Here is a 22,779-nt window from a genome sequence, read left to right as displayed (position 1 = left end):
CTGTAACATGTCAACCTTATTTTCTCACATGTTTCTACTGAACACAAAGAAAGCTGTTACCAAGGAAATCCGTCCGCAACATGGCATCTTGAAATATGAGTTATTCAATGATACTGTTCAGCTGATTAAATGTTATTCACTCTTCATTTTGTCCATCAGCCCAAGCAGAACATTTATATGACACTTGGATCTTGGTATAATAAAAAAAGACACTTATTTTTAGTGCATTTATGACCTTTGAATTTTAAAAAATTATGTTCTACGAAATCCCATCAAGTGCAGCTGCAGTGCATCCTAAACATTTGTGTCATCTTTAATGGAGAAGGAACCTTAGATATTCTAGGTATCAGGTGGACACTTACCTCAGAAACTCTCCTCTGGTGATTTTAGTAAGTGAGTAGTACTAACTGTACGTCTATAATTGTATATGTACATATACTATAATGTTATACATATGTAACCATATATAATAAAAGCATGCATAGATAAATATATGAATGATAAAACAATGTGTATGTATAAGTAAGTATACTGTAGATGTATATATTCAAAAGAGAAAGTAATTCAGAATGTCTCCTCTTCCTTATCCCACAAAAATGTGATTCATTCAATTCTTTCAACTATTTTATTCCAACTTAGACTGTGTAGTAATAATAAACTTATTTTTTTTATAACTCACCAAGACTTGTGGGTTAAGGACCTACACCTTCCAATAAAGAGCCACAAATATTGAGAAGATTGTTATTTCTTTACATTAAAAATTTCGGTTCAAAGATCTTCAGTCCTGGAGTAAACCAGACTAGATGACTGGAATCCCAACTACAAATAATAAAATACTCTGATTTTACACTATTTTCAGACTGTCACTCTCAGCAGAATTTCTCACCTAAATTCTTTTAAAAGAAATCTCCAAATGGAGCACCTGGGTGGGCTAGTCGGTTAAGCATTTGCCTCCTGGTTTTGGCTCAGATCATGATCTCGGGGTCCTGGGATCGAGACCTGCATTAGGCTCTGCCCTCAGCAGGGAATCTGCTTGAGGATTTCCCTCCCTCTCCCTCTGCCCCTCTGCATCCTCTCTAAAATAAATAAATAGATCTTAAAAAAATCTTCAACATATGAAATCCCAGATTTAAAAAATTCAAGTTTCCATATTTTGTCTTACAATTTTCTAATTATGCATTAAAAATACTGAATACATACATGCTTTCGTTTGCATTTTTAATTACTTAATAATTTTCAAGTGAACTATGTGTATTTTTGCATACATTTTTTTACCATACTGAAAGGAAGATGATGATTGTATTTTCATTTTTAATAGGCTAGTAGAGGCAGGGGACTTGGGGAAAAATTTGTTTTGTCTTAAAATTCTGCACATACAGTAGGCAGAATTATTTATTTATTTATTTATTTAATTTATTTATTTTTAAACCTACATTTTATTTATTTTTTTTTTAATTTTTATTTATTTATGATAGTCACAGAGAGAGAGAGAGAGGCAGAGACATAGGCAGAGGGAGAAGCAGGCTCCATGCACCGGGAGCCTGATGTGGGATTCGATCCTGGGTCTCCAGGATCGCGCCCTGGGCCAAAGGCAGGCGCCAAACCGCTGCGCCACCCAGGGATCCCTAAACCTACATTTTAAAGCGCCATTTCCCTCCTGCTCAAAATCTCCTAATGGTCTCGTCACATTCAGAAGATCATTAACGTTGCCCTTTGGTCCTTTGTGACCAGTCCCTGTCTTCTCTCTGCTTCCATTGCTCATCATTGTCTCTTATCCACTTTTGATTTCTGTTCCTCTGGGCTTCTGGAAGTTCCCAAGTGGCCAGATGTGTTCTCCTGAACTCCATACAGTGGCTTTCTTTCCACTCTCCGATGTCCACTCAACCTGATTAACCATCAAAAGTAGCCTGAATGCCTGTGCTCCATCCCCTCTGCTGTTGGTCTACGCATCCTTCTCAGCATTCCTCCTTTGCTCCCATTTACGACCTGATATATTTCACATACTTACCTGCTAATTTCTGCCCCCACTCCTACCTAGAGGGATATAAGCACTGTGAGAGCAGGGATCTTGCCCAATTTGCTCAATGCTGAATGTCTAAGGCCAAAAGGAGTACCTGGCACACAGCAGGCATGCCATATTATTTTTTGACAGAATGTGGTTTTGCCCATAAACTTAACATTTTGAAATAGAGCCAACTTTGAAAGTCCATCCTTCAGGACAATTGTCATGTGCCAGGCAAATTAATACTTAAGAACAAAGATTTCTGGTGCCAAAGAAGAGATCTGAGAGCTTAGAATATTATACAGCTATAAATAGGACACTAGTCCAGCAAACATTTTACACATTTAAAAATGTTTTTCTTATAACTTTATCTTTTTATTTCATGAAGTGAGAGTAATTTTTCCCACAAGTAAAAGCCAACATTATGAACAAAATGCTTCAGCAATACTTACACCTGCATCTTGTTTATAGGAGCCAATGCTGAATATATTAGCTAATTATAGATATGCAGATGGCTTGTTTTCCTTAATGCAAAAAAAAGATATAAAATCATGTGAAATAGTGTAGTACCCCATGGTTGAATACCCAATTTCCATCAGATGAACTTGGGCTCAATGGTAGACAGACAGATAAAAGTCAGAACAATAAGAAAGATTATTCGTAATTCAAAATCTTCACATTCTGCTGTCACTCTTCAGGGTTTAGGACACTAAAATGAAAAAAATCTAAATTGCAAAACAAATCATCTATTGATTCATTTCTTCTTGTGGAAAAATTAAATCTAGATCGTGGAGACTAGCAAAAAGGTGAGAACATTAGCTTTGGAAGTTCTTAAAGATAATATAAAAAATGTGTGGTATCTATTAATACAGATATCCATGTTTGAAGGGGTGGGGAAATGGAAAATCTGAATGAGAAAATGAGGAAATTATGATTTCCTTTGAAAATTTTGAAAGGAGATTTTCATAAGAGTTGCACTTTCCCAACATATGATTAGCACACTTGCTTTCGAGACCAAGTGGTTGTCAAGATGAAATGGACTCATGTGATAAAGCCAAAGAAATAAAGTCTTCCCAACGTGGAAGTGGCATACTGGATGGTCGACCCTGTCTATATGAGTAACAAATGACTCACTAGCACTAGCACTTTTTCAAATGATCATTCAAAAAAAATATTACCTGGCTAACTAGGAAGATATGCTCTGGTGGATGTAGTTTTGACTTTTGATCTATTAATATGCACTCTTCTATAAATGAGGTTGGAAGAAGCAGCCTTCCAAAGGTGTTCCTTCTCCATTGTTTAGTGCTCTTGTCTATAAGTCCTGTTCCTGCTGGACTTGCTCTGATAAGGAATCCTAGATTGGAATTTCCTCCATAGAGGATGAAGTTCCCCAAGAGATAAATCAGGAAAATCTCAGTTCTGAGGAATCCTGTTCATGCATCTGGTGGACACTTCTGGTATAACCAAACTTAAGAGTGTTCTTAAGCAAATCCCTGCCCTTAATCAGAGTTTTTGGACAGACTATATCTTATGTCCATGTTTTCTGACATTCTCCAAGGTCTAACAGGGATTTTAGGTCTCAAATAACTCTCAGAGATGCAAGCAATCTCTATTAGCAAGCCAGTGGTGGCCTTTCAAAAAGTAAATATCTAATGGTGGAGACTCAGTAATGTTCAGCCTTAAGGCTATTTTTCTCTGCCTCTACTGGCTTCTGCCATGAACTTTAACCTCTTTGAGTATTTGTCAGAGTTTGGGTAAAGGAACTTGTGGATCTTAGGCATTCATAGTTATACTCAATACTCTGATCCAGTGAAGATCTAAAGCTTTTTACTCTTTGGGATCATCTTCAACTTGACTTGTTTTTATTTTTCTACCTTTTTTTCTTTTCTTTTCAATTCCTTTCTTTTTTTTTTTTTTAATGCGACTTAATGATATTCCAAATATAAGGTAAGACTTCTCCAGGACTCAAGGAGTTCTTACCAAGTATTACATTCCTTATTCATTTCAGGGGAATATCTGTGGAATATTTTTCATCATTTGGGAAAGATCCCTGATTCTTCAAATTTTCCATGTTAGGTTATCCTTTATAATTCTACAGAATTTACAAGCCAGTCTCACTTTGTCATGAGTCATGCCAGTTTCAATTCTGTCACCCTATTCTTTTATAGGCCCAGTAATCTTTAATCATCAAAGTTGTGGATTAGAATATCTTTTATTTCAGTAAGTTTGAGTCCCTTCATAGGAATTCTGGTCAGGGGTAAGAGAATTAACATACCCTTGTGTCAGAACTGTTAAAATAGATTAAATGGTCTTTCAGGTAAAGGCAGATTGAGATTGGCTTTTTCTCAGAAATTGGGATTGGAAAAAAGATTCCAGATCAATGACAGCACTGACTCTAGTGCCTATTGAGCTTCTTATTAGCTTGAACTATATTGGATACTGTCAATGCCAGTGGGAAAGCCATTCTGTTTAGACCTTGATAATCTATAAAGCCAACCTAGAAAAGTTGACTGCTTTGGTCACATAAGTCTTTCATAGAAGGAGGTACTGGAGCCAGAGTACCAGTCTCTACTGCCTCCACTGTTAATGCAGAAATTGCCAGAACCTATCCAAGAAATATTTCTTGGTTTAGTTTTGAGAATGCTGACTCTTGACTGGTCGAGGGGCTCTCATTATTCTACACAATCACAACTGGCTTAATGGCATCATTTTTACTATAGCTGTTGCCCTCATTTGTTATGGGAGCATGAACTCACTGTAGTCTGCACATGTGGTATGCCTGGGCCAGTGATATGAAAAGTTATCTTTTGTTTTTGAACAATATCTTTCCATTCTCTTTTCAAACGATCTCCACTTCTTTAGTATAATGACCATGCAAAATTACATTGATTAAGCTCAGAAAATATGGCTTCCCAGCTTCTCCCCTATCAAACAAGGCTCAGCTCTTCTGCTGGGAATGTGATAAGAGTAACTTCTCCTCCCTGCAGTGGGGTCACCTGTTCACGAGGCCCCCTTCACCCCTCCTCACACTATGATTCCTTCCACTCACATCTGCTCTTTCTGCCACTACAAGAGTTGAATCCAAGTCTTTTTCCAAGATTATTGTGTCTCCTTTCTTAGCCTCCATCAGGGTCTTTTTCAGAACAGTGAAGTTAAGTATAAATACCTGAAGTTTTCTAGGACGTTATAAGAGAGGGAAGAGCAGTTACTCTGATTTTTTTCTTCTAAGACATTTAAATTTATCTTATCAGTGGACAAGGACTTCTGGGGTAGGCTACATAATTTCCCTCACCCAAAGATGTGAAAATCCCTGAAACCTGTGAATATATTACATATAAAGCCCCCACAGAGGAGAAGGAATTCAGCTGCTATAATTAAATTAAGGAATTTTAGATGCAAGATTATTCTGGATTATCTGTGTGGGGGAATGTAATCCCAACAGTCCTTATAAGAGGGAGGCAGGAGGGTCAGAGTCAGAGAAAGGGCATGTGACAATGGAAGCAGATGTTGGAACGACCTTAAAAAGGTGGTGGAGGGAGCCACAGAGCTAAGGAATATAGGTGGCCTCTAGAAGCTGGAGGAGGAAGGAAACTGGTTGTCCATATGGTGCTCTATAGCACAGCTCTGCTCACTCTTGACTTCAGCCCAATGAAACTGATTTCAGATTTCTGATCTCCTAAAGTATAAGATCATAAAGTTCTGTTGTAGTAAGACAGTAAGTCTGTAGTAATTTTTACTGTGGCAAGAAGATAGTAATATAACCTATATTCAGTGTCCTATGACCAACTATTTTTCCATTTCTTTCTTTAATGACCATACAAAACACCTCCCTAATCCAATCTGGCCTAGACTGCCCTGCCTCATTTTTGTCTATTTTTTCCATAGTTTGTGATTCTTCATTTTCTCATGGCTGCTTAGGCCAGTTTAACCAAAGGATCCACATGCTCCTTTTATGGTAAGTCAGGCTAGAGTGCCTTAACTTTCTCTTGGACATCTTCAACTAGTTACAAAATTAAGAAATATGAATATCCTTTTAGAGAGGTCTCCCCAAATCACCCTACCAGCCATTGTTTCATTTAAAAGATATTTGCTCCCATTTGATTTAAGACATGGTCACAGATCAATCAAGTTGGCGTCAGTTCTCGATATGGCCATTCTTTAGGAGTAATGATGGGGTTGGAGATAATATAAATAAATTCTACCCATGTGTGGTAGTCACATATACCACAGTCTTTACCCAAGCCAGAGACATGGCCTTAGATTAGATGCAAAGACATGCAGCTGCATATCTACCACCAGTAACTAATTCTTATTCCACTCAAACTCTGATATCACTAAAATTCATTGAAGACTACTGGTCTTTGACTCACTCTGTCTCAATATCCCTGGCAATAATTTTTATCTGAATTTCTGCCTATATTCTTTGGAAAAACTGCCCAGTTCTTTTGCCCTCAAACTTCTAGAGTCCCATTTCCATGGCCCTCTGGTCATGCCTAATAACAACAGGTAAGAGTAAAGCAACACAGATTACTGCTTAAAGAGAACATTCTACCAACAGGCAAGTTCACCCATAACATCTCTGACCCACCTGTCTGCAATATAGATATTGGCATGCCAAGTTTAGTTTTCATATTTTTTATATGTCAGATTTTATTTCCTTGTTAAACAAGCCTCAGATATCCCTGCTTGTTTGGCAAAAGGCCAATGGAAGCAACCCTTTCTCTTTGAATTATAATTTCTATACGGGATAATGTTGCTAACCACTCACAATTAAGGGGATAATGGACATACTCCACTGAAATAGTTCTTTTCCTTTATAGATACAAGGTTGTATGGTCTCACACTAAGAATCATCTGGCCACCAAGATGGCATTACAGAATCATCTCCTTCCCTTTCAGTTTCCATATATTCACCCAAAACCATGTTAACCAAGTCTGGAGTGTATCAAACCCACTTTGACACTTATCTGCTGATGGTGATAATATCCTCCTACTTATGGCCAATATCAATAGTGCTGTATTTTCCCCATAAGAAACTGAGAGGCTGGGGAGCTTAGCAACAATCACTACCTACTGAAGATGAGATATATTCTGCTTTGTATAACTAAGTTTCTCTGTAAATCAAAGTACATGACAAGAGATGTGAGCCTATATGGTACAACTGTTGTTTCTGAGACCTTTTTGGGCATGCCAAACAAGCTGAGGGGGCTAGGTTCCAGAAATGTGTTTGTAGGAGGAACTGAGAGAAGGGAGAACCAGGCAGCTGGATCCAGTAGCAAAGCCTTACTGGGTTAGGAAGAGGTACAATTCTAGGCAGAGCACGGTTTTTAACTCTTAGATCAGTCTCCCTTGGAGTCTTACCTGGATCATATAAAACATGGAGACTATAAGTAAAATAAGTGGTCTCTGCTTTATTTTTGTTTGTTTGTTTATTTATTTATTTTGGTCCATATGAAAAAAACACAAACATTAAATCAGCAATGGTACAAAGACGTTCTCACCACTTTGGACACTTTTAGGCTTTGAAAGATCCATCACATGCACCATAAGGGTGATGATTGATGCAAGGGGATGATGGTACCCATTAGAAAGGGCAACAGTGCCTGGAAAGGGAGACAGTTTGGTGAAATTCAGTGATAGAGAGTACCAGGTGTGCTTGGCAGGCTGAGCCAGGAGGTAGTCACCGGAAAAGTGATGGCCTGCTTAGAGGCACCTTCATTGCCTCCAAGGGCACGAGGCACCTTCTCTGTGCAGCACTCAGCAAAAGAGGAAAGAAATAGTGCTTTGCCTGCCAGAACTGATAGGTGTGTTTCTGAACAGAGAGGCCTCCTAGGGGACCACTGGAAATAACTAGTTGTACATGTTGTGGGGTCAGGGGAGACTCTGGAATACCAGTATCAGCAGAAAGAAGAAATACCCAGTGAATGTGAATTCAGATTCACCCTCTATTAAGAGAACTTTGATGAAGTTTCAGAGTCTCTGTTGATAGAATTCTTTCTCCTGTGATCAATTTCAGTATCTCTTAGAACAGGGTGGGGGTTCCTCCAGCCTGCAAATGGGGGCCCAGTTCTCACCCCTCCTTCCCTGTGCTATCCTACTTCTCCCCGGGGAGTCCCAGGCAGTTCCATCTCCAAAGGAGAACTCAAGAAGGCAATCTGAGGGACGCTTTCTGCTCAAACGTACAAGCCACCATTTTACCATTTGCCAGTGCGACATTATTTGTGTCTTCAGGATGTAAATGAAAAACAGAAAAAAAAAAAAAAAAAAAAAAAAAAAGAAAAACAGGAGGGTGATATTTATGAGGTAAATATTTGATTCCTGAAATGATTCTTATCACTTGTGAAGGCAGTAAAAAAATATATGTAAAACATCAAAATTGAATGTATTTGCCTTACATAAAAGAATAGAGGACAGCTGGGAAGATAACCCACTTTTTCCCTAGTGGATCTTTAAAGAGAGAAGCTGGCTCAAAAGTTACAGGTGGTGGCGACAGAAAGGACAGCAGGGAAAGTGGAATTAAAGGAAGGGAGTGGCAGGCTGTCTCTGAGGTCTGGGGAGCGTCCCTGGGGAGAGAGGTTTGGGGAGTGTCCCTGGGATTTGTGGGTAGAGCGGTTAGGAACTCCTACTCCTCATATCATTTTATTTTCCCGTCTCCAGTTTCTGGCCTTCATCCTTATTAGGCCCCCTTTGTTCAGTCCACACAATGGAGTCTCTCCAAGATCACCTACCCCTTCCAAAAATGGCTCTGTCATTGTCCTCCTGCTCCCTCTTATCTGCCCTTGTCCTCTTTGGAACCCAGCCACAGACAGCACATCTCATCACTTGTGGTTTGCAGCAGTGATGGTCTCCACGCTAACCCCAGAACCCACAAGGGCTGTGTGGAGAACACTGGCTTCTACACAGTAAAATGCTAGAGGTGAGTCCCAGCCTTCTGACTGGGACATTTTTTGCTTTTCCCCATGAATCCAAAGAGACTGAATATTACAGTATTATTCATCCACTGCTATAGTCCAAAGACATTATGGGTTAATGAAGCTTTTGTGAGCTGTCCGGGGAGCCTGGTCTTCTTATATACCACGGTTGGCAGGGAAAATACAGTCTCGACAACTGTAGGACCACTTCTTTCAAGCAATTTTTGGAACTTGAAGCTGGCTTGTATAGACACAAAGGAGATGCAGAAATCTTTCCATACATAAGATTAAATATGAATAACAAAAGACTTAATGCCTACTTAATGTTTTACTTTTTATTCAAGAGGCAAATTAATTAAAAAGGATTGTAAATGCAGGAACAATTTGAATTTTGAAGGGCTCTTAATAAAGTAGATGTTTTTTCTCTCAAATATATTAGAGGTTTGGTTAAAAAGTGCACTGGAGCTACCAAAAAGGAATAGTTGGCATATAAATATCACCTACAGCTTTTCTTGAAACCTTTAAAAACCATTTGTAATGATAGAGTGCACCTAACAGGGAAGAGATGTGGCAAATATCTATGGGACAGTTTGGGTGTAAAGACACATTTCTTCCAAGAAGAATCTGATTTTGAATGACTGCAATGTGGGTGACTAGAAATTTGCCTACACTTAAGTCAACTGTGGCTCTAATTCAAGTGGGGGGGATTCAAGTTCTTGTCATCTGGCCCCAGCGGCATTAAACATTTCCAAGATGGTGCATGCAAGTGTGCAGAAAGTGGGCCATTAACACATTTGCAAGTGCCACCGGAGTGAGGAGATCCGAAACATTGGATTTGGAATGAAATGGAAAAATCCATTGGTGAAGCCTTGGTGAAGTTGGAAAAGTGGCCAGAGGCTCAAATACAGCAAGTGCACGAACAATTATCTGCAGTGGATTAATGCTACAGAGGTTGCAGGCAGACAGGAAAGCACACGAGTGGCCATGAATTCTGGAGAGGGAGAAGTGTGTGCTTGATGATCCCTGTGTGCCCAGACATGACATGGAGGGTTCTTGTGTTGTTCCTATCAGTATTCTGACAAAATGTTCTCCTAATCTGTGTGCCAGGAAACCCTGGAGACTAGAAGGGAAAAATCAGAAGGGCGACAGATCAATAAGAGGCCCCCTCCTTGGTTCAACAATTGAGAGATTTCTCACTCAGAAAACAAGACTAATGGTGGCAAACTGGCAGCCCTTAGGAGCCAAGTGTCAGTAGGAGGACAGAGTTTGGGGTTTTTCTGGACCTCTCCTAGGAAAGAAGAAAAGGAAGCTATGGTAGAGGTAAAGGTCAGCTGAGGTTGAGGTTGGATACAGCTGGACCCACCCCTGAAGGATTGGCTTTTCAGTTGCAGATCTTCGTCTCTAAAATAGGACACAGGAGATCCCATTCAGAAATGTGTCAAGAAAAAAGGCATGGTGAGCAGCCCCAGGGTAGATCCCGGTCCCCTACCTGTGATCCATAGAGGAATGGCCTGACATTTAGATGATCATTTGACTTTTTCATTAATTATTGGAAAGGATATGAACCATTTCAGGGGGTGGTCTGATGAAAGGACAAAAATTAGAAGGACAGCATGGCCCAAAGAAGAAATCAAGTTAAAATAACCCAAAGCGAATTTTAGGAACCTTCAGAGATTAGAAAAAACACCCGATGTATCACTGCTCCCGAGTCATGACCCAATTTTGGAACCTGTTCTCTGACTCATCACTGTTTTGCAAAGAGAACCTTCTGTACCTGGTGCTTTTAATCAGGACACACGCTGTAGGCTGGTTACTTTTCAACCCATCAGTCTGATTTCTCAACTTTCATTCACTTTTTGTTATGAAAACAGTCTCATTCCAGTTAAAAGAATGAAGCCTGTCCCTATTCCTCCATCTTGGCCCCTTCTCCCACCTCTCCCCCAACATCCCAGCTGGACCCAGTTCTGGCTTCCTGGTTGGCTTCCTACCTTCCGCCTGCCTGCTTGCTCCTTCTCTTTTGCTCTTGGAGGGTCGGGAGAGGGAGAAGAGAGGTTTCTTCACACAAAGGCGGGCCTCAAGACTGTCTCTGAACAATGGTCTCTGCCTGTGTGGCCCACAGCTACAGAACTGGTACAGCAGGTGGCTCTAGCTCCCTTTGTACCCTCTGATGCCCATGCCTTGCTTTCCCCCGTGCTGTCTCTTCTCTCCTGCCACAGTTGGTCTTCCTCAAAGGGATCTTAAACTTGAGGAAATATGGTTCCTTGCTCATTAGATCTGACTGAACCTCTGTGGTCTCTCTCCCCCATGCTCTGGTGGCACCAGGTAAGTCACCGGCTTGGAAGCTGAGTGGATAACCAGCCTGGGAATGAGATGTGAGTCTTTCTTTTATTGCTGCTATCTACAAACTCTGGGCTGCTTCTGTCCTATGCCTAGTCTTTTCCCAACATGCTTTTCTTCTCTGTCCTAGGTGTCTTGTTAAACTTCTCAATGGAAGTGGCCATTAAACCAGTGAGGTCCCTAGTGCTGGCATCTCCTGTCAAGAACTGGGCTCTCTGAACTGGATTCTGGTAATGATCAACTTATTTCTTAACTGGGAGCTCTACTCACTGATGTGTCCCTTCAGGGACCTCTGGGGCCAGGAGGAAGCACCTACGTGGTATGTCACAGAACTGTCATGCTGATGTCTGATCCCCCGACCCTGGGGGGAGACCTTTGTCAGACAAGACTTCAGTCTCCTCAACACTTGGAGAAAGTCATCAAGGCCAAGACAAATCTCCGGATAGTTGACAGATGCCATGACAGCCACGGGTTTAGGAGGAGAGAGAGAAACCAAAAGGGGCAAGAGATGGGGCCAGCAGGGCAGAGGGATAGAAGCATGAAACGGAAGAGAGAAAGGTATGTGACAAGGAGTCACAGAGTGCCACCAAGCCAGACATCTTGGCCGTGTCATCAGGTGCCATTTCCCTTGAAGTAAAGAAGGCCCTGCATCACCACCATTTAGTGTGTCCGGATGCCTTTGCCTCTGCTTCTCCCCACATATTCCAAAAGATCGTGATTCTGACTTAGCTCCTACAGCATGGGACAAGGCACCAGGCCCATGTCTGCTCCGTGCAGTCCGTCCACCCTCCGTAGCTGTGATCCTGTCCCAGCCCATTAGCAATACTGCCAACTTCGGACCCTCTGCCAAGGATGACGCATGGTCCTTCCCAAGGGAAGCTCTGGCCCGGTAACTCCTGCTTCTACCTCTTCGATCACGTTTCATGTGTGAAAGACCAGTCTTCATGAAAGTGAGGAACATATACACAGGGCTGTCCTGATTCACTCGGTTCTAGTCTCAGCTGTGGCGATGCTCACGTGGATCATGTACTGCCTCTGCTGTGTTCACGAGACCTAGCACCCCTGAGGACACTTCACTTCCTCATGGTCAGCGCCTCTCTGGGACCCAGAGCCAATCCACCCCCCCCCCCCCCCCACAGTACACGCAGCCCTTAGCACTGTGCATTCTTCCTCCTTCTGCCATGACGGTATTTAAACATAACAAGATCACAAAGCACTTTGCAAACAGGTCTTAGAGTTCCATGTGTTACAGTCACTGCGTCCTTCCTTCTCTTTATGTAGACTTGTCACCCATCACCCAGCTCTTTCCTGCAAGCTGTGTGCACAGGACACTACTACTTTCCATCACCCAGCTCCAAGGAGAGCCTCCTCATCTCTCTCTTCTGCATCCTGGCTCCTGGCCGCTTTTCACAGTGTTGTCCTAGAACGTCATTGTCCAGCCCCACCAGCCCTCCCATTCACCAAAGTTTTCCCATTTCTAAGTCTTTCTCCCTTACACCAGCATCATTCCAAATGCTTGCATGTCCTCTCAGAAACTTCCCAGATTTCCTTCAGACCTCAAAGCCACTTGGTTTTTTATCACACTTTCTTAATCACTTTGAGATCACTACACGAGGCTACCTTAGGTCTACTTTCCTCCTTTTTTTGACTGCTCTTTAGAAGCTCTGGGGCAATCCTATCCATCTCACTTATCCATTCACCTTCTCCTGATCTTTCATATCACCAGCTACCTTTCTGGTGACCATTTATTGTATACCAAAATATCTAAGCATTCTTTCTTGAAATGTGCTACTTTCTCAACCATTTGGCCAAAAAAGCAGGTCGAGATTTCTCCTCATTGATGATAAATCCTTTGACTTTCAAAGGTCTACTCAACCCAACTGTAGACATTGAGCTCTCTGATTCATCTTCTACCTCTCTCTCTAGGTTCCAACCACATTCCTGGTTACTCTTGGTTATGGGTTGAATTGTGGCTCTCCAAAGATAGGTTAATCCTACCTCCCCAAACCCATGAATGGGACTTATCTGGAAATAAGGCCTTAGAAGATGTAACCTAGTTGAGATGAGATCATTAGGGTGAGCCATAATCCAATATGGCTGCTGTCCTTATGGGGGGGCAGCAAAAGACACAGGCAGATTTGCATATAGAGGAGAGGGTCCTGTGACATCAGAGGCAGAGACTAGAGGCATGCAGCTAGAAGCCAAGGAACTGCAAAGATTGGGGGCCATCACCAGAAGCTGGAAAAAGCAAGGGAGTATTCGTCCTACCCAGAATCTCAGAGGGAGCCTGGCCATGCCCATACCTTGATTATTGACTTCTGGCCTCCAGAATTATGAGAGAATATATTTCTGTTGTTTTAAGTCATCCTGTTAGTGGTACTTTGTTAGAGCAGCCACAAGAAACTAATGCATACCTGCTGTACAAACAAGCACCTGCCTTGGGTATGTTTGCTTTGCACATGGGACAATCCTGTTCAGAGAATGAACTCCATGGTTCTCTCTCTCTCTTGCTCCCTCCCAGGCTTTGGGCACTGCTCCAATGCTGTTTCTCAGAGATGACCTTCTCAACCACCTTCTATAAGATAGCAATGACCCCTACCTCCACATACCCATCACTCTCTATCCTCATTCCTATGCTGTGTTTTCTTCATGACACCATCTGACATATCATAGATTTCTGTTCCTGTTTACTCTTGCCTCCCCACTGCTCACCTACATCTACTGTGTTCACTGCTACAATGTCAGGGCCAAGAACAGAGCCTGAGACTTAACGGCTGACCAGTGAATATCTGTTGAATGAATGTCCTCATAAATTCCACCTTTATATAAACAACAGTGTATTAAGCATTTGGACCTGTTTATGTGTTCTTTTTTGTTGGCATACAAAAGTGGTTTTCTGATTCTAATTTCCTAAATACCTGTGGTTGAATCCACTTATTTAAACAGTGGCTTGGCATAGACCCACACACAGCATGTGCTTTCAATTTCTATAGTTGACAACAGTAGATTTCAAAATGTGAATGATAAAAATACAAATAAAGCAGAATACATAAACCATTCTATCTCTACCACTATGAGACTGGTTTTACATTTAACAATTTGGAAGAGATTTCATTAATTTATATTTTCTACATATACTAACAATAACCCACATGCCTTAAGCACTTACTCTGGCTGGTAGCCTATGTGCTTTCTCTCTGTGGTGATGTGGATTCTCCATGTCATTTGATAGCCCGGGAGTCTGAGGCTCAGAGAGGTAAAGAAACTTGCCTAAGATCCCAGAGCTAGCAAGCAGAAGAGCCAGGGTTCAAGGGCAGGCAGTCCACCTCCAGAGCCCATGCTGTAAACTCAGTGGTATCCTGTCTACTCACATCTAGCAACTAAGAGAGGCTCTTTCTTTAAAAATGTAGAACAATTTATGATGAAGAAAACAGAAGAAATGGCTCAAAGGTAATCAATTGAAAAGATGGATAGCACCTTCTCTCAAACTATATGAGGTAGAAAGAACCAAGATAAAATAGAAATTATGAAGCTCTGTAAGTGTAGTAGACAGGAACAAGTCAATTTTTTAAAACATATGGACTGTTCTTAATCACTCTGAATAAAATAAAAATTATTGGGGAGGGAGATCGTATGCATATATACAGAAACCAAATTCTGAGGTGCCTGGGTGATGCAGTCAGTTGGCCGTCCCACCCTTGGTTTTGGCTCAGGTCACGATCTCAGGGTCATGGGATTGAGCCCCGCACTCAGCGTGGAGTCTGCTTGGAACTCTTCCCACCCCCCCAACCCTCACTCTAGGAAAAAAAAAGTAAATGAAAAGAAGAGGAAAGAAAAGAAGCCAATCTTTATATTATCGCCCCTCAAGAAAAGTAGTGCCAATTTGGAAAAACAGATTAGTGCAAACAGTTCAAAGATGATGAGACTATACGGACATGCACATGACACCCACGTGCACACGCACACACACACACACTCCAAAGGACTGATCTCCTTAAATCCAAGCCCTCTTCTATTAATTCTAAGTGGATGTGGCTTAGGGTATATTTTCTGATAGCTTTTAATTTAAAATTCAGCGTAATCACTGTAGGAAGCAGGGCGCTTTCTGTGACTCCACCAGCTGGGTTTTGAGCATTTTGTTAACAAGCTCAGAGGCTGGAGATTTGTGTATCCATTGTGCTTAACACATGATGTCATACTACCTGGTTTATCCTGTCTGTCCCATAGGTTGCAGATTCCTTAAAAATAGGATCTAGGGGCATGTGGGCAGCTCAGTAGGAGTTAACTGTCTGCCTTTGGCTCAGGTCATGATCTCAGGGTTCTGGGATTGAGCCCACCCTGAGCAGGAAGCTTGCTTCTTCCTCCCCTTCTGCATTCCTCCTCCCCCATGTTCCCTCTTTCTCAAATAAATAAATACAATTAAAAAGTAGGATCTAGATATTATTAGTATTCAATTCTCCTACTAACTCATACCAAGATTTGGTGAACTCTTTTTTCCCACTAGAATGGAACATATCATTTCTTGAAAAACAACAACAAAAAATGCTTCATGGGAGTCATGATGCTAAGGCAATTCCTCAGAGGTTTGCTGAGAGTTAGAAGAGTAAAACCAATAGTGGTTTCCTGGAGCAATTGTGCTTAACAATGAAATCCAAGTTTAGTGTGTAAGATTTTCAAACACGTGGGCTGCAAATTTGATAGCCAAAGCCAGTTTAATAAACTTCTCCTATAGGAAGAAGTGATCAGGTCAAAACCCTAAAAGTCGTCAGCAGCAGCAGTCAGCGGCCACTTCCATCACAGAGAAATGAACACAGTTAATGACAACGTCCTACAATGCAGTCCCAGTTTTGTTTAAAGGCCTATTATTTAAAGGAATGGTCCTATGTTTGAAAGAAAATATATTTTAGAATTATTTTAAAATTTAAATTTTTATTAAATTAATTTCAAACTTCTAATCAGTGTAATTTCTTAGTTTATTATAAAGTAAATTAAAATAGCTAAATTTTAAAAAGATATATTTATTCATGAGAGACACAGAGAGAGACAGGCAGAGACACAGGTAGAGGGAGAGGCAGGATCCTTGCAGGGAGCCTGATGCGGGACTCAATCCCGGATCCTGGGATCATGCCCTGAGACGAAGGCAGACGCTCAACCGCTGAGCCACCCAAGCATCCCAAATAGCTAAAATTTTTGAATTTAAGATTATCCTTCATCAAACTTGAAACTGTGATAATACTTTTTTAAATTTCTAGGAGACATATGATTTTGGATGCTACTATATAGCATACAGATTGCGCTCCTTTTTGTGTATGATTGTTCGCATGTGAGTATGGGGTGCCCACCTGTGTGCCTATCCTAATGTGGTGCATGGGCACAAACAGGACAGAGCAGAAGAACATAAATAAACTCAAATCGTTACAACCCGCGAGAGGCACTTCATATTATCCCCAAGTCAATATCCAAAAATATTAATATTTAAAAATATTAAAACTGTGGAATTCCCAGAAAGAATGGAGAAAAGATTTCTGAAAAATATTAAAATTATCATCCCATAGGCACTTCCTACATGATGCTGGTGGTACATACCAATGAGCAAGTTTGGTTTTGGGGGGTTTTTTAGTGTTTTTTTTCCCTCCAAATTTTTTCATGTCTAACAACTCTGCGGATTATGTAAAGCTCAATTTATTGTGGTGTTTCCAACAATCTAGGAGATGGCACCACTGACATCTCTGACCTAAAGCAGAAGGACACTGAACTATCAGACACTCTTCGGTTCCATGGGAATGAGCTGTACAAACTCAGCATGTTTGTGGCAACGGCCCAGACCCTATCCTTACCCTTTCTCCTTCGCCTGCCTCTTTAGGGGTTTTGTTGTGATCTCCTCTCAGTCAGGTTCTGAGCTCTGTGTGGAACACCCTCTGTCTCATTGGTAACTGACTGTTCTGATGTGGGTCCGGGCACCTGGTGTCCGAGACTCTACTGCAGGTACTGGTGGCTGCCAACGGCCCCCGCCCCTAGATCTCTCCCCTGGACTGCACCGGCTCCTGGGAGGCTGCCGCAAACCTGCCTTCACCAGACCAGGAGGGGAAGTTAGGGACGGGGCCTTCATCCACTTAGATTGATGGAAGGGAACTCTCAACCCTGTACCTATGAGATCAGGCCTCATTTGTAACACAACTGAATTTCTCAGCTTCATTACGTGAAAACCGTACAAAGCACCGTAATAAGGAATGAGAAAGGCATGATTTATGACCCTCCACATAGTGGAGATTTAATTCTGCCTTTTGTTCAATGGTCTATCCATTGTGTGAGCAAAGTCAATACCAATAATGAAATGTAGACCGAAGAGCTAAATCAATTCAATAAAGTGCAATCAAAAGGCTAGGAGCCGGAGTACACTGGAAAGGCGAGTGCCTGCAGGATTAGTATTTGAACAACAGGTAATTACAAAAATCAATACCTGTGTATGAAAACATGGCAGGCAGCCATCCGTCACAAAGGGAGAACCATTACTAATGGTTTGGGTCCACAGTTAGGATGAAAGCGCCAAACACAATGTGCCAAGTCCCTATCAGAGGTTACGTGTGTACGCACAGGTGCTCCCCATGTGACTGAGGAATGACAACGGGGAACTCCAGGTGGTCACTTGGTGTTTTATTTAGGCGTGTGGACTGTCACTGCCCCTTCGGCTTGCCTTTGCCAACTTGGTCTCACTTTGTCAACGTGGCATCAGGCGGTGCCCTCAGGCCTATATCGCTCCTCCCGTCTTTCTTGGCTCAGCCTCCCAGGGATCAGGACAACATTACCATGAGCTCCCTGCTGTGTCTGCAGCCTTTGAGGGGGTGCAGTGGAGGACTGACATCCATAAGATAGGCCACTGCTCTAAGTGCTGGCTGCTGGAAGGATCTCCAGGCAGTGAGAGGGGACACAGGCAGCCTTGAGGACACTTGTGGCAAAATGAGAAAAATAAGCACATGTGCACGCACACACATATACATAAAATAAAAGAACTTGCATGTTAAATAAAGTAAAAAAAAAAAAAAGTAACTTAGAATGAATGTGAAAAAGATATAAAGTAATTTGAATGTTCTGTGTTCATGACCAGAAAAGAACAGGAATGAGTGAATGAATACGTCATCACTAAGCAGTCTGCATATATTAAATCATTTAGTCCCCACAAAGACTCCACCATAGAGCTTTGGGCATCTCTATTTTGAGGATTGAGAGGACAGTCAGCTTGTTCAGGGAAGCACAGCTGGTGAGCGGGGAAGCAGCACCGGGAGTGGCATATGTCTGACACTGACTCTGTGAGGGTCACCCCCACCCGCTACCCTGGCCCTTCACCTCCTCTTGTCTGCCCTGGGACATGAGGTGCTTCTGATGTGGCCACACCCAAGTCTACAGACAGTTGCTGGGTGTCATCACTACTGAGAGGATTCAAGGCCGGTCCAAGGATCATGTAGACAGAGCCAGTTGGAGCACTGACTTCATGCCTCCCCAGGCCACACCGTCTGTACTGTCTGACCAACTATATGACTTGTTATAATAATGATTCAGACTCTGTTTTTGGATGTTTGGCTTCTGACAGCTTTCAAACCTCTGCCTCCCCCTCCCATTTTGCCCACATCTGAGCAAGGTGGTAAGGAAGCTTGATGCCTCTTTCTTTGGCGCTAGCAGGAAGTTCAAATCACACCAGCCCCATCCAGACATGAGAACACTCCCCCAGCTCCACCCCATAATCACCATAAAAACCCAAGCTGACTTCCCTTCTTACATTCAAGCGTTTTTCAGTTGTGCTCAGGAGCCACCCTGCCCATTCCAATAAGCCTCATTAGGAGTATCCAACTTTTCATACTTTCTAGGTGTATGCATGGTGTCATCAGTCTTGACAGCAGAGTGTTGTTCCTGCTTTTGTGGGGGTATCACAATCCTCCAGATCCGACCTTATGCAAACAATGGAATCAAATGCTTCCCTGGCCTTTAAAGAAGCTCTCAAAGTTGTAATCTTGCAAAAATGATGGTATGTAATCCCCTAATCAGAAATCTGTCCTGCATGTTGAAGGGGCCATTTTGTTTTCTATTAAACATATAGAAGGATTGAAATAATTTCCATTTGGGACAGAAGCCACATACCTTTATTTTTAGATCATCTTATATAATTTTATTAGTATTTTCTGACCTTTTAAACTTATCTTAGGTGAATAATATCTTTTTTTTTAATCTGTGTTGGCACTGTTGACCTTTGGGACTGGATGATTCTTTGTTATGGGTGCTGCCCCATGCATGCGCATTTTAGAGTGACATGCAGCAGCCCTAACCCTCCCAGAGACATGCTGATGGCAACACCACAGCCCTCTCCAATTGTGAGGACCAGTTGTTGTCAGCTGTCTCGTGGGAGGCAAAATCATACCTGGTTGAAAAGCACTGCCCTATATTCCATCCACAAAGACATGTGACTTTTCTAAGTCCTCTGAGTCCAGTGGAAGACAGAAAGAAATGAAAAAGCTGTTAGGCTATATCTATCCCAGTGCAAGCAAGCAACATCTATAATAAATTGCAATTATATATCCAAATTTCTTATTTCCACTCTTAAACTAATTTCAACTCATCCTCAAAATTGCTTCCATGCTATGGAGAGGACTCTTTATAGCTTGTCACATCTTTTTAAAAAATGTGATTACTCAGCAGATTATGCTCAAATTCTTGTCCCCTGTCTAAAGAAATCAGAGTTAGCTGTGCTGACCACTGTGCTTTTCCAGAAATATCACACAACAAAATGTATATACAAAATATTCCAAGCACACAAAGCACACTAACAATTGTTTACATAATGGACACAGACAATATGCTCTTTCATGGACTGTGTATATCCATATTATTCACTAGTAATTTTGTAAATGGCTCAAACCTCTTGATTCTAACATAAAGTTTGTTTATTGCCTAAAGTTCTCATCCTATTCGTGAGATTTCCAGGAAGGACAGATAATACCATAGATTGATTGTAGTAATCTTGTAAAGGAAGATGCTTTGTATTTCTCAAAGACAATGAGGCAGAGATAACTCCAGAGATAAAACTGGGAGGAAGGCAAATCACATGAAAAGTGTAGCATTTGACCATCTTGCCCCTCTTAATATGAGCAGGTACCTTTGGTCATGTACTCTTAGCATTCAACAATTAAAGAAGAAGACTGTATGCATACGCATGCCAACTAATTAGAGAGAAAGTGCCATTTCAGTCTTAAATATGGATCGAAACTTTGGAAACATACCTTGAGTTTTTGTATTTCTTTCTCCTTTCAACACTGCTCTATAGACCCTGATCATGCATGATGAATCTGCCAACCGGGCATTTCAGAATCCAAGTAGTGCTTACCTCAGCTTTAATTTTATTGTCTCCAAAACAGAGGTGTTGTAAGTAGGCTGCAGCATTAGACTGGACAGAGGGAAACTGGTGTTGGAGCATCTGAATCACTTCAGGCAGTTCCGGGTCTCTCCATCCAAATTCTCTGAACAAGAGGAAGGCAGGAGAACATGAGAGAGAAATCCTACCACAGTGTTAACACACAGTTAACCCATTTACGAAATGCACTTAAGAGTATACTTTACAAATGATGGTTCTGCTCTTCTTACACACATATCCACTGCAAAGAACTGGAAAGGATGGCTTGGAAGTGTATATGTGCATACACATATGTATCATATGCAGAACATATATATATGTAAAATCTTAAATATGTCAACTGAAGTGACATGTTTATGAAGATTACTAAAAAATGACTTAAGGTGTCACATGATTTTATTAATATATACATTTTTGATTTGGGCTTAAATTTATAAGGTCATGTTGGGTTTCTTTTTGTTGTTGTTGTTGTGTTTCAAATATCTTATTTCAGTGGTCTGATTCAGGTACAGTGTTTAGCTAAATTATCAGACCAGAGAAAATATAACCGAATGGGTCCAATCCAAATCGTTGTGATAGCACTCAACGCCATCTTTATAATTTTTATAATTAGTACTGTTGCTACTGTTATCATAATATCTTCCTTAAAAAGAAACAGATTCCCGGAATGATTTTCTGGGGGCTAGGGTAGAGCCACAAGAAGACTTTATAAAGGAAGTTAAAGAGTTAGGTTTATTCATACAACTTGAATAATCATTTTTTTGCACTGTATGTTCTTCTCTTGTATTCCCCTTTACATATTTGAGCTACTCCAAAAAGCTGGCTGTTTAATTAATTTTAACAAATATGCTCTGAGACATTTAAGTCTATCCTAAAACACAAGATTGATTGTACTGTTATGCAAATGAGTATTGTTTTATGAAATCAATCAGCTCAACCAGCTAGAACATGCAGCTAACAGGGCCAACTGTGTGGATTCTATTCCTGTAGCAGGGAACCAATTTTTAACAGAGAAATAAAACAGCAACCTCTGAGACCACAGATAAAAACCTGACCCCACATGCCACAAAAGGGTACTATTTATCCAACGGATAGGGTGGAAGAGAAATGAGATGGCTTTACAATAACCACTCTACTCCTGGAAAAACAACTCGAAAGCATACATCCTGTTGATGCCGGGTCAGTGCTGTCATCTGAGAAGAAGAGTCATGAAAAATGGGGCAGAGGAGGAACAGACAAAGGTTAAAAGTGTCCTCATAGATTTTAACCTGTTCTCTTTATCTTCCCTTTATCACAACTAGTAGAGCTTGTCAAGCAAACCTTGAAATGTGTTAGCACGCCCTTTACGGGCTCTGAAGACAATATGCAATAAGACTCCTTTTTGAATTGGCTCAGTTTTTATTGGAAAGATAAAGCATTCGATTTAATGTGCATTTAGTATTTAATACACTTACATAACATTTGAGACAGCCACACATATCCTCAAAAAGGACATAAGGTACAGTAATACATCTATGTCAAAATATCTGTGATTACTGAGTGGGCAAACTATTGAAATTTTTTGGCTATGTGATCAAAGTGAAAAACAATTATGGATTGAAACACAGAAAGCTTTTTTCTTTTTTGTTTAATTTCCTTCTTTTGCATGATTCTAAACCACCTCTGCAGGGGCAGCCCGAGTGGCTCAGTGGTTTAGTGCCGCCTTCAGCTCAGGACTTGATCCTGGAGACCCGGGATTGAGTCCCACGTCGGGCTCCCTGCATGGAGCCTGCTTCTCCCTCTGCCTGTTGTCTCTGCCCGCCCCTCCCCCTCGTCTCTCATGAATAAATAAATAAAATCTTAAAAAAAAAACCCACCTCTGCAACATCAAGATATCACAGTCCCTCTGCTTATAATAGGAGCCAACTAAAGCTCTATTCTTTGTTCAAATGAAATAAAAATCTATAGAATATCTATAAATTAACATTAGCAATGTCATATAGACACTGGATGCCTAAGATGAATTCAGGTGAGCCTGTGCTATTGGAAAGTGATTAGTAAAGAATTCATTTCAGCCTATTTTATTAACCAGATGGTAACTGCTCTACTAGGCTTAAATGGCATATATTAATAGTATCTCTTGAATAAGA

At 41.2% G+C, this 22,779-nt stretch overlaps 1 protein-coding gene across 9 annotated transcripts in view; it reads right to left on the bottom strand.

The window, feature by feature from the left end:
- Positions 1-22,779, bottom strand: part of CTNND2 (catenin delta 2) — a 913,511-nt gene that overhangs the window by 225,245 nt on the left and 665,487 nt on the right. For all 9 annotated transcript variants that reach the window (XM_038583305.1, XM_038583308.1, XM_038583306.1 and 6 more), the window contains one exon: positions 20,624-20,756. In XM_038583305.1, coding sequence (XP_038439233.1) covers positions 20,624-20,756 — 133 coding nt within the window. The remainder of the gene's footprint in view (positions 1-20,623; positions 20,757-22,779) is intronic.

Source organism: Canis lupus, chromosome 34, assembly GCF_011100685.1.
Source record: "Canis lupus familiaris isolate Mischka breed German Shepherd chromosome 34, alternate assembly UU_Cfam_GSD_1.0, whole genome shotgun sequence".
In the NCBI taxonomy this organism is placed as follows: Eukaryota; Metazoa; Chordata; class Mammalia; order Carnivora; family Canidae; genus Canis; species Canis lupus.
This window is presented reverse-complemented; position numbering and strand designations above follow the sequence as displayed.